A 16352-nucleotide genomic window follows, 5' to 3' on the forward strand; every position below is an offset into this window, starting at 1 on the left:
GACTCAGGCCCATACTTGCTTTTGTTACATTTTGAAGAGCTCCATCCTAGTGTTTAGGTCTGATATTGCTGCTTACACTGCCTTTGTTAAGAACATTCCTCTACATGGAATGTCTCCCCACTAACCCAGCCATAATGAAGTGGGTGGACAGGATACATGCTTATTACTCCAGCCTTTCATTCATTAGGCAGCTCTGTATTAAGCACCAGTATGTGCCAGCCACCGCCCAGGGCCTATGGATCTTGAAGTGAGCAACAGATTCTGCACTGAGTAGCTCAAAGTCAAGGGGAGGTAACATTGACTTGAGTCTTACAATATATTGCTTTATAAAATGTTACTTATACACACACACATTTCTCAATATATGCACATATACCTATGTATGTTTATAAAACTCATATATACATATATAAAATAATTTTAAGCAGTATTATAGAAAGTATATACACTAGGAAAGCGTAGACTATAGAGTCATACTAAAATGAGTTCAGAATTCAGATTAAAATCAAATATCTGCGCTAAGCAAGTTATACTGAGTCTTGATCTTTCTCTGCAAAATGGGGATGTTTGGGAGAATCAATAACTTGAAGCATGTGACAGCGTGACCATTACACAGTAGATGGTTCAGCACCTGTTCCTCCCATGTGTGTGCATGTGCCATGTTGCCCCATGCAAACTGCACACGAAGTCTTAGACCTAGGCGTCATGTGTGTTAGAGCAGGATGTTCAATTATGAAAGGGTCGCGAACATTTTAAAGACCCTGCTATCCATCCAGCATTGTGCTAGGTCCTCCTTACCAGAGTGTTCTCAACATGTCTAGGAAGCAAAGATTGATGCCAGTTTAGTTTGGAATAACCGACTTTTCCTTTCTGGTTGCAGATTGAAGATGAACTTATGCTGGCACCAGGGTTTGCAGCCCCACCTAATCTAGATTACTCTGGCTACCACCAGTACATAGAGGAGATGCTTCCTCCAGAAAGCCCAGCACTGTATGGCCTCCATCCAAATGCTGAAATAGAATTCCTGACAGTGACATCCAACACTCTCTTCAGAACCTTGCTGGAGATGCGGCCCAGGAATTCACTCATCAGTGAGGAGCTGGGGCAGTCCACAGAAGACAAGGTAGAGGGTCTTTCTTTCCTTCTCTAGTGAGATATAATGAATATACAGTGAAATGCACTAACTTTAAGTGTATGACTCAGTGAATTGCCTTGCTATACACCCATATACCCACCACCCAGATCAAAATACATTTCCAATACTCATGCCCCTTAACTGGTCAATATACCCACACATAACCACTCTTCTTACCTCCATCACCATAGATTATCTTTGCCTGTGTTTGAACTTCAAATACATACAGCTGTACAGTATGTGCTCATTTATGTCTAGCTCTTTCCATTCCACATTACATTTGTGGGATTCATCCATGTTGTACCTGGACCAATGGTTCATTTTGTTTAGTATTCTATTATATGAACATACGATTCTTTATTCTATGATAGATAGGTGGGTTGATTCATTTTTATTACTATGAATGTCACAGCCATGAACATTCTTATACTGTCTTTTGTCAATAGACGAAGGTAGCTTCCAAAGGTATCTACTCCAAATACTCATTCTACTCAGAAGTGGAATTGCTGGATCAAGGGTATGTTTAGCTTACTAAGATACTCCCAAACAGCTTTCTAAAGTGGTTGTACCAGTTACACCCCTACCAGCGGTGTGAAAGCTCAGTCTCTCTCTCCCCCTATGGTTTTGTTAGGGGTAATGATATTTCATTGTGGTTTTAACTTTGCATCCTTCAGTTGAGGAACAATGTTGAGCATCTTTTCACACGCTCATAGCTATTTGGATATACTGTCATGTAACATACCTGTTCCAGTTGCTTGCCCATTTTTTAAATTGGATTGTCAATGGTTTTCTAATGGATTTATAAGGACTCTTTATATGCGTGTCCTTTGTCAAATATATGTATTGCAAATATCTTCTCCAAATCTGGCTTGCCTTTCATTCTTAATGTGTTTTTAGCTCTATCTTCTGTGCTTTGTCTTGGGAGATTGGCATTATTATGCTTTTGAAGGTATTTGCTGCCCTAGAATGATGGGAATGAGAAATGGGCATCAATTTTTTTTTACATTTAGATTAAAATTTTGTTTCTCATTAAAGCCTGAATAGTTTATCCCTCCCCCCGATAAATTAGCCCTTATTCTTCTCAAAATTATTGATCTTGATTTGATTGACAAGGATTCAGGTTTTTGGAATACACAAGCCATCAAATCTAATTATAGTGAGGACATTTCATATTATTTCTTGAAATCTTTATTTCTTGAAATAAGGCCATTTGTTGAGATGCTTTTTGTAATTTATAAGCTTTAGAATTTATTATAAGATTTTTTTTATCCTATATACTGTCATCCTCCCTATATGAATGTTAAACTTTTTAAAAAGATGAACAAGGAAAATAATTCATCCATTTGGGAAAAGCTATAGTGTTAATAGAAACAGAGAGATGGACGAGGTCTTCATCTAGTTTTGGGGCTTCAATCTTTCTAACAAGGAAGTTGATCATTAAACTAGAAAATGCAAAGCAAATGAGGTAACGATGCCTCAGCACCCCAGACAGGCAAACAAACTGCAGCAATGACTGTCTTATCAACTGTCAAGTGCTCACTGCATGCTAGCCTCTAAAGGAGCTCTTTACAAATGTGCCGTTTAATCCTCGGCAGCTCTGAGTAGTATCAGGATCCCTATTTCAGGGTTAAGCTTAGGTGACTTGTCAAGGCCAGATATCCAGAAAGAGCCAATGAAGGAAACATACTCTCTACCGCTGCTGTAAATGGGTTTGAGATTTCAGGACCTGACATATTACCCGCCAGTATGCTAAAGCAACTTGCCAGCATGATGTCAAAACCGCAGGCAGTAATCTGATAAATCAAGGAAAGAGGGAAAGATGCCTGAGGCAATACTTCTCAATCTTTTGTCCATTTTAGGTACTCATTGGTTTTCCCCAGCTCAATAAAACTGCTTAGACTAAATATGCACATCTGAGTACTACCTACATATTCATGTCTCCAGTGCATAAATATTTTATTTCTTCAGGGCAACAATTATAGAAGACAGAGTCTTCCTTGTTGTTTAAAATGTTTATCTAAATGATATCAGTTGGGAGGGTAGCATCAGCATCATTAGAATTAGCTCAAGCTAAAAGGATATCTTTGGTGCATGTGATTTTTAAATGATTTTTTTAAATGAGCATATTATAAAATGTAATATCCAAATGTTGGGGTTCTACTTCCTCTGTTCATATCTTTACATACAAATGAAATGTAGTGTTCCTTCTTGATGGGATCTAAAGGGAGGGGAATGCTTTGATGCAGAAGGTAGCTAGGATAGATGGTAGTGCCACTCTGCCTACCTCCTGGGGTTATAAGGCATCTTTTAAGCACATTAGCAAGCATCTCTGAGAGTTGTATGATATATTCAAGGACTTAAAAAAGTAGAAGGTACATATAGGCACCCTGAACAAAAATGAAATAGAAAGGAGCTAAATCTTTATGTGTTAATGATTTAAGGTTAAGAATGTCTTGGATGACATTTTGGAGAAACTTCCAGAAGAATTCAATATGGCAGAGATCATGCAAAAAAACTCAAATAGAAGCCCGTATGTTCTTGTTTGCTTCCAAGAATGTGAGAGGATGAATATTCTCCTTCGTGAAATCCGTGTGTCACTTCAACAGTTAGATCTTGGTTTGAAGGTAAGTTTAAAAGTGGGGCTAGAGCAGCCTCCACCACGTCGATGACACTCACCATGTGGCCTTTTTCTCCATGCAAGGGGGAGCTGATGTTCTCTCCCGAAGCAGAAGCCCAGCAGACTGCACTGAGCTGTGACGCAGTACCAGACACATGGAGCAAACTGGCGTATCCATCTACTTACGGCCTGGCCCAGTGGTAAGTTACACCGTCCTTGCTCCCACTGGCTTTATCCACCTCGGTACCAATTCAGTATTCTGAATTATTATTCAGCCTCGTAAAAACTATAAAGGTTGCGCTTTGCGACTGTACTCAGTAAATGTGCAAGCTACCAGCAGTTTCATTTGAGTTTCCTTAGTGTGTTGCTTCAAAAGCAAAAATCAATTAGAAGTAAGGATCAGAGCAAGATTCAAATTCTGCCTCTTACTTATCAGCTATTTAATCTTGGACAAAATGCCTACCTTAATTTTTCAGTTTATCATCTGAAATATGTACATAATAGAATTCTCTCACTGAGTTATGATTTAAATGGCCATGGACAGCAACTTGAGTTGGCTCTCATGTAATCTTACACACTTTTTCTTTTTTCCCCCCTTAATATAAAAACAAGAATTTATTGGCTCATATGCCCAAAAAACCCAAAGGTACTTCCAGCTTCAGGCTTTGTCTGATCCAGGAGCTTAAACTTTTAGCACCTGGCCTCTCCATCTCTTAGCTCTGTTGCTCTCCACGTTGTTTAATTTTTATTTTTCAATTATAATTGACATTCAATATTATGACAGTTTCAGGTGTATAGCATAATGGTTAGACATTTATATAACTTAGGAAGTGATATCCCCAATGTCTTGCATTTACCTGACACCATATATAGTTATTACGATGTTACTGACTATATTCCCTAGATTTGTACCTTACGTTCCTGTGGCTGTTTTTGCAACTGCCAATTTGTACTTAATCCCTTTTTTTTTTTACCCCCCCAACCTTCCTTCCTCCCACCTAGCAACTATCAATTTGTTCTGTGCGAGTTTGTTTTGTTTGTTCATTTTTTAGATTTCACATGTAAGTAAAATCATATGGTATTTGTCTTTTTCTGACTTATGTCCCTTAGCATTATACCCTTTAGATCCATCCATATTATTGCAGGTGGTAAGATTTCATTCTTATTATGGCTGAGTATATGTACCACTTCTTTATTTTTTTATTGGAGCATTTAATCCATTTACATTTAAAGTAATTAATGATAAGTACGTAGTTATTGCCATTTAGTATTCATACTTTTTATTAGTTTTCTTTTCCTTAAAGAAGTCCCTTTAACATTTCTTGTATACTGGGTTGGTGGTAATGAACTCCTTGAGCTTTCTTTTTTAGTCTGGGAGGCTCTTTAACTCTCCTTTGATTTTAAATGATAGTCTGGCTGGGTAATCTTGGTTATGTAGGTTCTTGCTTTTCATCACTTTAAATATTTTGTGCTAAGCCCTCCTGTCCTGCAGTTTCTGTTGAGAAATCAGCGGACAGTCTCATGAGAGCTCCCTTGTAGATAACTAACTCCTTTTCTCTTGCTGCTTTTAAGATTCTCTGTCTTTAACCTTTGGCATTTTAATTATGATATGTCTTGGTGTGGGCCTCTTTGGATTCATTTTGTTTGGGACTCTGCACTTCCTGAGCTTGTATGCCTATTTTTTTCGCCAGGTTAAGGAAGTTTTCCATCATTATTTCTTCAAATAGGTTTTCAATTCCTTGCTCGCTCTCTTCTCCTTCTGGTACCCATATGTGCGAATGTTACACTTGATGTTCCCAGAGGTCCCCTAAACTACCTTCATTTTTTTCCTTCTTTTTGCTGTTCCAGTTGGGTGTTTCCACTACCTTGTTGTCACTGATTCAGTCATCTGCTTCATCTAATCTGCTGTTGATTGCATCTAATGTATTCTTCATTTCTATTATTGTATTCACTTTTTTTTTTTTCTATCTCCTTTTTTATGTTATCTGTCTCTTCATTGAAGCTCTCACTGAGATCATCTATTCTAAGTTACTGGAGCATCCCTGTAACTGGTGTTTTGAATGCTGCATCCGGTAGATTGCTTGCCTCTATTTCATTTAGTTCTTTTTCAGTTTTGTTTTGTTCATTCACTTGGGACATGTTTCTTTGTCTTATTTTGGCTGCCCTCCCGTGTTTGTTTGTATGTGAGGTAGATCTGCTACATTTCCCTGTCTTGGCAGAGTGGCCTTACGTAGTAGGTGTCCTGTGGGGCTCAGTGGCATTTTCCCTGGTCACCTAAGTTAGGTGCTCCAGGATTGTCCCTTGTGTGGGTTGTGTGCTTTCCTCTTGCAGTTGAGCCTTGAATGCTGTTGGCACATCAGTGTGTGGGATTGACCCTCAGGCTGACTGGCTATGTGGACTGGCTCTGACTACCTAGGACAATATATTGTGCAGGAGCTGACCCCACTGAGTGGGATTTGCTCTAGCAGGGCTCTGGTGCCTGCCAAGTCCACCTTTGGGTGTGTCATTTGTGGCACTAATTGGGTGGTGCTCTGGTGTGGTCTGAAGGTGGCCACCAGGTGTGGGTTCTGGGGCCTCTTGGAAGGCGCTTTAGTGCAAGCCAAGTCAGCCACTGCCTGTGTCTAGCCCAGGGCCACCTAGTAGAAGCTACAAAGTGATCTTCAATTGGTACCTGCCTCTGCTGGGGTTGGACACACCCAGGAGTGGTTATGCTGTGAACCGAGGCCAACTCTCACTAGTGCTGGGCTTGGAGCCGCTTAGCAAGTGGTACAGGGCACACTAAGGCCATCCACTGCTTATTTGGGGTTTGTGAACCTTTAAGAGATTTTAGGAAAGTCCAGAGCGTGGGTCCAGGCTAGTGCTCATGTGGATTAGCCTCTGAAAGAGGTTCTGACTGTGCTGGTGAATTGGGTGGGGTAGGGTCTCAGAAGCGCCAGGGTGAGAAAAGAGCTGTTGGCCAGGTTAATGGAGACTCAGATTGGGCACCCGCCTGCATCTGCAGATTCTGTTGGGGGACAGTTCAACAAAGGCATAATGGCATTTTAGTCCTGGAGAGAGCTGCCCCTCCAGCCCTCACCCCAGTCAGTTCAGCTCCTCTCCATATGTCCCTGACACTTTTCGAGCTGTTCTCTCTTCTCTGGAGCTTAGGGCGTGTTTGTGAGCAAGTGAGTCTTTGCATGGGCCCTTTAAGAGGACGCCTAGGTCTACAGCACCCTCCGTCTTACCCAGATGGAATCCCTGATGATTTTCACAGCAGTATGTTGTGGGGATTCCTCTTCCCAGCACTGGTGCACTGGGATGGAACCCCTCATTCCTCAGTGGAGACCTCTGCAGCCAAGATATCCCTCCCAATTCCTAACTGCCACACATATGGTATGCAGTAAATCAGACTGCCTTCAACACGTGGGTATGACTGCAGAGATGTGTCACAAAGCCAGGGACTTAAATTCACTGCTCCCTGAGGGCCACCGATAATCTCCAGCTGTTCCTCTGGCCTTGGTAGTCAGTACAGAAAGTTTCATATGGTTCTCTCTATTCCTTACTTTTCAGTACAGAGATTCCCCTTATCCTCACTTTCCTGAATCTTCCTTCCACAAGCCAGAATGCTCTTCTGAGCCTTAAAACTGGAGGTCCCATTAGAATTCCAATCACTGAACACTGAAGCTGCCCCCAGGCACCTGGTGTCTGCTGTGTGAGATGTGTGCAAACACAGGAGTGGGAGGTGCAGCGTGGAAGCACTACAGATGGCAGCAAAGAATAGCAGCAGGGAAGAGCAGGCAGAGCCTCTCACTGGGTTTCTGTTAACACTATGAATATACAAAATCAGACTTTATATTTCCGGTCGAAAATAGTGATACTTACACTTACATTAATGATAACTTTGGACTTATTTCCATCTTATTTTGTGCTAATTTCTCCTCCCCGCCCCCCCCCAAACTTTTCTGACTTCCATTGGTTTAATAATTTTCTTCAGTCCATGTTTATTCCTGTAGAGTTCCTATTATTTTAGTGGAGACACTTTACATTGTAACATACACACTTTTGATTTTTCTAACACAATATAAAGTCAACACTTTTTCCTGTAGACATTTTAACCTCTCTCGAAACATCAGCCTCCTCTGGTCTGATGTAGATCAACCTTATTTCAAACCACAGTATTTTTGTTTATAGTCAATAATTATTTTTGCTTTAACAACGTATATTGATTTGGTTTTTGGTTGTTTTTTTTTTTTTTTTGCATCTCATTCTGGGCTCCCTTTTCTTTTCACTAAAGGATAAAATAAATATACAAGGCAGCATTCAGGGTTTGTGGTGGGGAGTATAACGATATCCTTTGTGGACTTTTCAAACTGTAACGTACTTGGTTCTGTGTGCTGTTATAAATGAGTCCACCTGTTGCTTTCACTCTGAAAAATTCTTAGCTATTTCTCCAAATATTGCCTTCCCCATTCTCATTATATTGCCCTACCTGAACTCTCATGTATTCAGTCTCCGAGTCTGTTAGTTCTGGGTGATCCTCAGTATGTCTTCAGTTGTCTTCGGTCTGTTTCTCCTTTAAATTTTTAAAATTTCATTGTCCAAAATCAATTTTCAGTTCCAAGTTGTTTATATTCACAGGGGAGAAACCTGACCTAGTTTCATAAACCATTTTTGTTTTGACTATTATTTTTCTTAGGAGTTTAAATATATTGTCTTTTCAGATTCCTATTTTTATTTCCTGAGTTATCAATGTTCCTGTTAGATTTGCTGGCAGTTTTTCATGCCATGTATCAGTTGTCTTAATGCTCAAATGACAGTTTGGCTAGTTAAAAAAATTTAACTCATACATCGTTGGAGGGCTTTGTAGGCATCACTCTATTCTGATCAAATGCTGCTGTGGAGGCATCTGAAGCTGACATAATTTTTCTCCTTTGTAAAAGACTTCATGTTTTTTTCCTGACTACATGGTTCTCTATCTTCATAGCCTACACTCAGATGTATCTTAGTCTTGATTATTCTGTCAGATTTTTTGAAATACTGTTATGTCCTTGATTATACAGATTTAAACTTGTAATTTGGGAAAAGTCAAATTTTCTAGAAGTTTTAGTAAAAATGCATTTTTATTTCAGCTTTCATTCTTTCACTTTATTTCCATTTTATTTACTTTTATCATCCTGTTTTGCTACTTCACTTTTTGCTTACCTATTAGTGTTTTTTTGTGCTTGAGAACTTCCAACTTAATTTCCTTATTTTGCCCTTACCTGTCACTTCTAAACCATGACCTTGTTTATACAAGTAATCGCATGTTCTAAGCCAGTACAACCTTTCCTCCTTCACAGCTCAATCTCAGGCAGATGTTTCCTGCCGGGGTGGTATGTGGGGATGATTCCCCATTCACCCCTGCTTTCTTTGCCACTCTGAACCAAACCAGGTTCCAGAAAACTTCAGGGCTAGCCCAAGTGGCCCTCACTGTGGAGAACTGTTATGCTGGCTTTTATGTTGGGTTACCCTCTCTGTGCTCCAGCTCCCCACTGTTTTCAGCAGCCCTTAAAGATTTCACATGTCTTGAGCCAGCTTCCTCATTGGTAAATTGCAGATACTTCCTACCTTGCATAACTATTTGAGCCAATGAAATGAAAGAACCTGTGTAAAAACAGCAGCTTCTCAGAGCCACAGGCATAACAATGGGTAAAATAACCTTGTAATAACCTTTCCTGGTTTCAGGTTATTGCGTGTGGGGACACTACTGTCATATCCTCTACTGTCTCTGCTGGTGACTCTAGTGAGTCATAGCCGACTTCCCCTCAGGCACACATGGGTGTTTTTCTTCCTGTTCCCATGCACCCTGTACATACCTCCACGCTGCCATTCGTCGGCCCAGATCCTACACAGGTCACCTACATACAGTCACCATATAGCACTAGGAGGATCTAAGTAGTTGTTGAATAAATGGAGACAAATCTTCTATATTCTTCAGTGTTTCTTGTCCCTAATGGTAATATAACCTCTAAAGAAAATCTAGCTCTTTAAATGGACATTCTGCAAATCATCAAGTAATGATTTTGCTCATTACCAGCAGTGTACATCTACCACCACCTCCCCCGAGAATCTGCTTAATCACCTTATTGGGAAAGTTCTGTATTTCTAAAAAGCAAGCTTATCTCTTCCCATCATCTATTAACCAGGTTTAACGACCTTCTCTTACGATGCCGAGAACTAGATACTTGGACACAAGATCTTGCCCTTCCGGCTGTGGTGTGGCTTTCAGGATTCTTCAACCCTCAGTCTTTCTTAACTGGTAAGGGCAGCCCCTGATGTCAACAGAACCACACCCCTAGCAGAAATCCCATCTACCTTTACCTGTGAGTGACTCTCCTTGCCCACCAGGTGTCATGCAGTAGCCATTACAGAAAAGGGAGTACAAGAGACAGCAGCTTCAGAGGAAATAAAATTCCGGACACGAGAATAGCAGCTCCAGGGAATGAGGCCCAGGAATGGGAGGGATGTGGTTCATTCTAGCAAACATTTTTTGCCAAGGGCCATCTGGTCTTTCACAAGGGCTCCACTCTGCCATGACAGTGCCGAAGCGACCAGACAACACATAAACAAATGGGCATGGCTGTTCCAGTAAAACTTCATTCACAAACTCTGAGGTTGTCTTGCAGGCCTAGCTTGCCAACCCTCGCTCTAACGTAGCCACATGCAAACACCTGAGAACCGAAAGCACGTCTTGGGTGGAGGCTCAGCTGACCGGGGGCTCCCGGAGGCTACATACAACGCTTCATCCTCTTCCTCCTCCTCCCAAAGCGATCATGCAGACCATGGCTCGAAAAAACGAGTGGCCACTAGATAAAATGTGCTTGACTGTTGATGTTACCAAAAAAACGAAGGAAGATTATGGACATCCCCCAAGGGAAGGCGCCTATCTGTCCGGCCTCCTCATGGAAGGTAAGACACCCCAAGGAGCACAATTGAGGACCTTGCGTACTCGGGTTCAAGTTGGTATTTGTCCTTCGTTTATTCCATTTCTCAGCATTCACACAGTAGTGGTTACTTATCTGATTTCCTGCTTAAAAAAAAAAAATTAAATGCCACATTGTGAGCCAAATCTTACGGCATTTCGGTTACGTAAATGGCTGTCGCTTAAATCTGTGCATCTATCTGATGTTAATACAAGGTAATTTAAGGCCTACACTGAATTTAAATTATGCTTTTCAATATAATCAATTCAAAATCTCCTTTTTTCACTCCTCCAAGCCTTTAAGACGTCAGTGCACACCTCTGAAGCGGGGGAGGGGAAAGGGTGGAGTATGCCATGTTTTCCAGATTGACTTGGCCATGCGTTTGTTTTGAAGAACATTTCCTCTTACCCCAGCCTTTGTCACGATGCTCTTTCACTTGTGGCACTTGCTCTAAAGACGGGAAATGAGGTACCTGAACTTGGTGTAAGAAAAGAAAGTGCAGTGGCAAGGAAATGTGTGGAGACTCAGACTGTCTAGAAGCCTTCAGGTTCACATTTTTTTAAGGCAGGTAAACCAGTTTGTGTCTGGATTGCTATGGAATCTGTTTTCCTAAGAAAGTTTAGGTGTGAAGCAGGGGAGCAATGATCTGCTTACTGCGTGTAAACGGCGTCTGGGTAGCAGGTATCCTAACCTCCGTCTTGGGCCAGCTTGGTAAGAAAGCCACTGACAAGCAGTAACGTGACAAAACCAGAACATTTATTGCCTACAACACTTACAAAATCAGTATCAACACGCCCCACCATTGCAACCCTTGTGTTTTTGCTGCAGGTGCAAGATGGGACATCCAGTCAGGAACCATTGTGGAAGCCCGCCTCAAGGAGCTGACATCTGTGATGCCAGTCATCTTTGCAAAAGCCATAACCATGGACAGAGAGGAAACCAAACATACCTATGCATGCCCTGTATACAAAACCAAAACGAGGGGCCCCAACTATGTCTGGACCTTCAGGTTGAAGAGCAAAGAGAAGACGGCCAAATGGGTCCTGGCAGGCGTGGCTCTGCTGCTAGAAGCATAGACGACGCTCATGCTGGGACTCACGTCCCTCCAGCCTCAGCCAGAACACAGTGAGGATTCTTCATTGTCACTGTACTATTCCACATACACTTTTATTGCACTGAGGGGCATAAAACATATTCCAGTTTCTGTAATTTTTAAGTAACTTGTAAATGTGCATTAATTTTTTTTTCTTTTTTAAAAAAACACCATCCTTAAAAAGTGGAGAAGGGGAAGAGAAAGAAGCAGTGTCGAAAAAAATACTGGAATCTGTTTTAGCTTTCCCCAGTACCCAACCCACAACACAAAAAAAGTACAGTATCTCTCACATTTTCATCAAGGTTCCACTGAAATACAACCTCAAAAACTGGGGTCGGCAGCCTGGTCAGTAAGTGGGATTTTAGTTCTTGTAGATGTTTAAACAAAACCCTTTTAAGTTAGCCCTTATATTCTCTTAAGGTCCAGAAGCAACTGGCCCCGGGCAGATGTCCCTGCTGGCCAGCAGCGCTCCGAGGCCTCCAGTGTTGATGTGACAGTCCACTTTTCAAGTTTTAATAAAAATAAAACTCTAGTACTCTCAAGTTCTGTGGTTAATTGCACTTTGGAATTTAGGGGAACAGTCATCAATATAAATTTCCAATCACACAGAGCAGGTTCAACTACATGGTTTGAATTAGGTAAAGGGGATAGATCCCCTGTGAAAACTTAAAGAGTCGGAGGGGGTAGGGGGGGTAAAATGTCAAGGCAACATTGATAAGTAAACAGTGACAAAAGCAAGAGCTACTTTTTTTCCCTGGAACTTACCTGAACTTTAATTGTGCTTTTTAATCATCTGCAGATGCTTTTAACAATTCAAACAGGCCTGCGTATACATGTATATAGATTCCTCGAGGTGCTTAGCTGTCTTCCTGAGAAATCTTTGTAAGCATATAAACAATCTTTAAAAAAAAACAGTATTTAGATCTACGAAGAATTTCTGTATAAAAACACGACTGTAAGAAATTCTTAGGCACAAATGGTACGTATGGCACGTCTTGTTGGAGTATGCTAAGGTGAGTTGGCTGATTCTTCTCTTAGTTGTCTTCTACCAGCTGCTTTTGAAAGCTGGGAAAAAGATGGGCAGTGTTAGCGTGATGATCAGTGGGAGGGAGGAAAGGGCAAAGCCCGACCCGGATCTGTCAGTCCGGACTCCTTAAGTAACAGCAGGTGCGACCTGCCTCATTCCAACACTGCTTTAGAGTTTGTTGTGGACCACAGTTCCCTCTCTTCTCCCCAGAATGAGATAACCACGTCCTAAGTGCACATCCCTTAAGTTCCTGCCTCACATACTCCATTTCTGTTAAGGGGAAATTGTGGCTACAGGCGGGACCAAGTTGAAAATTCTAGCAACATAAGGAATTTCCTAATAGGAAAAACATCAGTCCTGAGCTTCTCCAATGCAGAGTTAAAGAATGATGGCACTCGAGCTGGTGGGTAAGCATCAGCCAGAAACGAGGCAAGCACTACCTGCCCTGCCGGCGTTACCACCTCTGGTTTTGGTTTTAAGACTTACCTCTCCAGATACTCCTTAACGTTATTATAACCGTAAAACTTGGCCAGATGAATGAGGATGCCTGTGGCACAGCGGCCATCACGCCTCCGGCAATAACTGCAATTGCAGATCCCACGGCAGGGAGGACACATCCAGTCCTAGGAGAAATGAAATGACCCCCTTATCTGCAGGCTCTGATCAGGCTGCTTCGACGGATCTCTCCTCCAGTCTTTAACCGGGTGTTATCTTTTAGCATGTGTCACAAGGGGAAGGAGTACTGTCTCCTTCCTGTGTCAAAAAGGCCCCAAAGCTTGATCCTGCAAGGACCAGCTGATGTAACTAGGAGATACCTGTTCAAGAATTTTGGAGCGTTTTAGGAGCACAGGGTTTCCACTTGCCATTTGTGTGACAGTTGTTAAATCATTTAACCTGAGTGAGTTTACAGTCATCTGCAAATTGAGGACAGTACATGACTTATATAAAAGGCTAAGGGCATGGACTGTCCAAGCTAATATTAACCGTGAGACTTATTTTACAGAAGTAACTGAGGCACAGGGAGGTATATATGTATCTACTTCATAAGGATAAATGAGTTAATAACCACTGAGATAAACGGCATTACAGATGTGAAACCTCAGAGCAGTGCTGGGCACAGATTCATCTGGATGAACCAGACAGCTGTCAAAAAGGTTGGCTCTGACTCCGGAAAACCCAAGGCAACCTCTTCTCCTATTCGTCAGCTCGGTCCCTTTCTAGAAGGAAACCCTATTCTTCATTTCTCCCAGCACCTTAAGATGCAGAGAGAGGGCTCCGCAGGCCGCTGCAGCTATGGGTCCCCGGGAACGGGAGCATCTTCACGCTTCCCTTCACCAGGACGAGTTACAAAGAGCATGAATGCTGCGCCTACCGGGTCCAACAGGGCTGATCTCACGTCCTCCCCGTAGCGGTTCCGCAGGCACGGCCCACAGAACTGGCCCCGCACCCCGCCGCAGCTCTGGTTCCGACACACCGTCTTGGTGTCGATGGTCTTTTGCCGACACTGGTGGCACGTGTTACCCTGCAGGAGGACGGTGGTGAGCGGTTAGTACGGATGTACGGGGCTACACGCACGTCCTAAATGCACGAGGACACACTGCCCTCTCCTGGGGTCAAGCAGCATTGATTTTCTGGTACAAGCCATCACGCCCTCCAGCAGCCCGTCAGCACTTTTAGTTCTGGGGCCAGAGAAACATCTTAGGGCAGGTGAGACTGAGCAGGAAGCCTAGAAGAAATGAAACCATCAGGTGGACACAAATGATCAGGGACCAGAGGGAAGGCAGGAGGGTCAGAGGCCCCAGAGTGGCTATGAGCCCTGGGCAGCATCACTCAGCTCTGACCTAGTACCTGGTGGTCAGTTTAAACGTGCTGGCAATTAAACTAAAAACATTTTAATACTACCTTAAGGCTGTGTCCCATTATTTTAAAACTGTGCAGAACAGCACAAAGTCTCCTTCTAAATCACCATTTAAAAGAAATTTTAACCTGCCCTCTTACCAACCCAAGATAGTTTCTCAAACTTGTTTCTATGGTTATATTAACCAAAAAGCATATTGTTTGCTTCCGTGTTCAAAACAAAAACGATATATTGAAAATATGTTATAAATAGGTTTTTCCGAACTGTACCCCTGCATCCCCTCAAGAAACTTTTCCCTGACAATTCCTGCACGAAGCCATCATCTTCCCCAGTTATAATTGACCCTCCAATTCAGAGCCCACCTCTGTGCTCTGGGGAGATGGCACAGCGTGTAAGCCCAGATCCAGTTTAAAAACAATGCAGGATTTCAAATCCCAGTGCCTTGGACTCCCAGCAGGAATCACAACCATGTGACTTATTCATCAGACATAACGTACCAGAACTTTATCGTAGATTTTATCTCGAACGGTTAGGGCAACATTTTCTAAGTCCTCTTCAGTGATGTCCTCCACTGGCCGAAAAGAAGAAATGCGGTGCCGCCGTCTATACCCCTGGCATTTCCCCTGCAAAGGAGCCGAAGCAGAACCTGACGTGAGGTATTGTGAGAGGTTAAGAAAAAAACACATTAAAAAGTTTTAAACTGTCCTGAGATCTAGCACCTTTCGTGTCAACCACGTCCCTCGTCTGTTTCCTTGGACTCATTCATTGAGTCATGTACTGAGCTCCTGCCACACAGTGCCAAGCTTCCTTCATGGCGAGGTGGTATGATAAACGAGCAGCCCAGGTTTCACCTGAGCGATACCTGGCCACCTGCTATAAACTGAGGACAGAGAAGTAACCACGCCGAACAGCCGAACCCACAATTAGGAAGGGTCTAAAGTCTCCTCCTCCAGGCTGAAGGCACATGAGAGGCCTCATTCCGAAAAGTACTTTCCGCCAAGCAAAACCGCAAAGCCCGCTGGAGCCATTAAAGAGCCTTGGTGGCCTCCAGTGGAGACAAGCTGGGGTCTCTAACCACTGGACCGCTGCTCGGATTGGAGAGAGGGCTCTCTCTGTGGCCTATGGTTTAGACCCGGGTTCTTCTCAGAGTGTGGGTGGCTCAGGGGCACCACCTGGGAACACAGCAGAAATGCAGACCCACTGAGTCATAACCTCAGCACATGCCCTGGAGTGACTGTGACAAGCACTGGTGGCAGGGGACCACTGGCTCAGACTAAGAATCATCTGTTTCCTATGGTGAAATAAATACCCCGCTGATTGTCTTCCTCCTCCTGAAACTGTAGTACTCTTCTGTGAACTTGGTGGCCGAGACGGCGAAGTTCTCCAGGGCGAACTTCTCGGGCGGCCGCGCGCTCCGGGTGGGGTTCGTGCGCCGCGTGATCTGCCCCTCCGAGAAGGCCCGCCGCACGGCTTTCTTCTTCTGAAAGCGAGAGCACAGACACATGCAGCGGGTGCCTGCTGGAACACGAGCCACCTGGCACCCGGCTGTGTTCACCAGTGTCGCGATAAGTGATCACGAGGAGTTCCACTTACAGAAGCTGAGTTCGGGGTCCGGACGGGGAAGAAGTCTGGCATAGAGTTCAGTTCCGCCAATAACTGAGCGAGCTGAAGTGCAGAACGA

At 43.1% G+C, this 16352-nt stretch overlaps 2 protein-coding genes across 12 annotated transcripts in view; one reads left to right on the forward strand and one right to left on the reverse strand.

Annotated features, from left to right (window-relative positions):
• DNAH11 (dynein axonemal heavy chain 11) overlaps positions 1-12321 on the forward strand; it is a 265993-nt gene extending 253672 nt beyond the window's left edge. For all 9 annotated transcript variants that reach the window (XM_039862506.1, XM_039862509.1, XM_039862507.1 and 6 more), the window contains 6 exons: positions 881-1123; positions 3577-3759; positions 3837-3952; positions 9917-10029; positions 10539-10679; positions 11522-12321. In XM_039862506.1, coding sequence (XP_039718440.1) covers positions 881-1123; positions 3577-3759; positions 3837-3952; positions 9917-10029; positions 10539-10679; positions 11522-11769 — 1044 coding nt within the window. In that variant the 3' untranslated portion in view covers positions 11770-12321. The remainder of the gene's footprint in view (positions 1-880; positions 1124-3576; positions 3760-3836; positions 3953-9916; positions 10030-10538; positions 10680-11521) is intronic.
• Positions 11428-16352, reverse strand: part of CDCA7L (cell division cycle associated 7 like) — a 56897-nt gene continuing 51972 nt past the window's right edge. For all 3 annotated transcript variants that reach the window (XM_039862519.1, XM_039862518.1, XM_039862517.1), the window contains exons 5-10: positions 16265-16336; positions 15981-16151; positions 15169-15294; positions 14186-14335; positions 13300-13436; positions 11428-12851 (exon numbers count right to left, since the gene is read on the reverse strand). In XM_039862519.1, the coding sequence (XP_039718453.1) occupies positions 12821-12851; positions 13300-13436; positions 14186-14335; positions 15169-15294; positions 15981-16151; positions 16265-16336 (687 nt within the window). In that variant the 3' untranslated portion in view covers positions 11428-12820. The remainder of the gene's footprint in view (positions 12852-13299; positions 13437-14185; positions 14336-15168; positions 15295-15980; positions 16152-16264; positions 16337-16352) is intronic.

Source organism: Pteropus medius, unplaced genomic scaffold (assembly GCF_902729225.1).
Source record: "Pteropus medius unplaced genomic scaffold, Ma_sr-lr_union100, whole genome shotgun sequence".
Taxonomy (NCBI): domain Eukaryota; kingdom Metazoa; phylum Chordata; class Mammalia; order Chiroptera; family Pteropodidae; genus Pteropus; species Pteropus medius.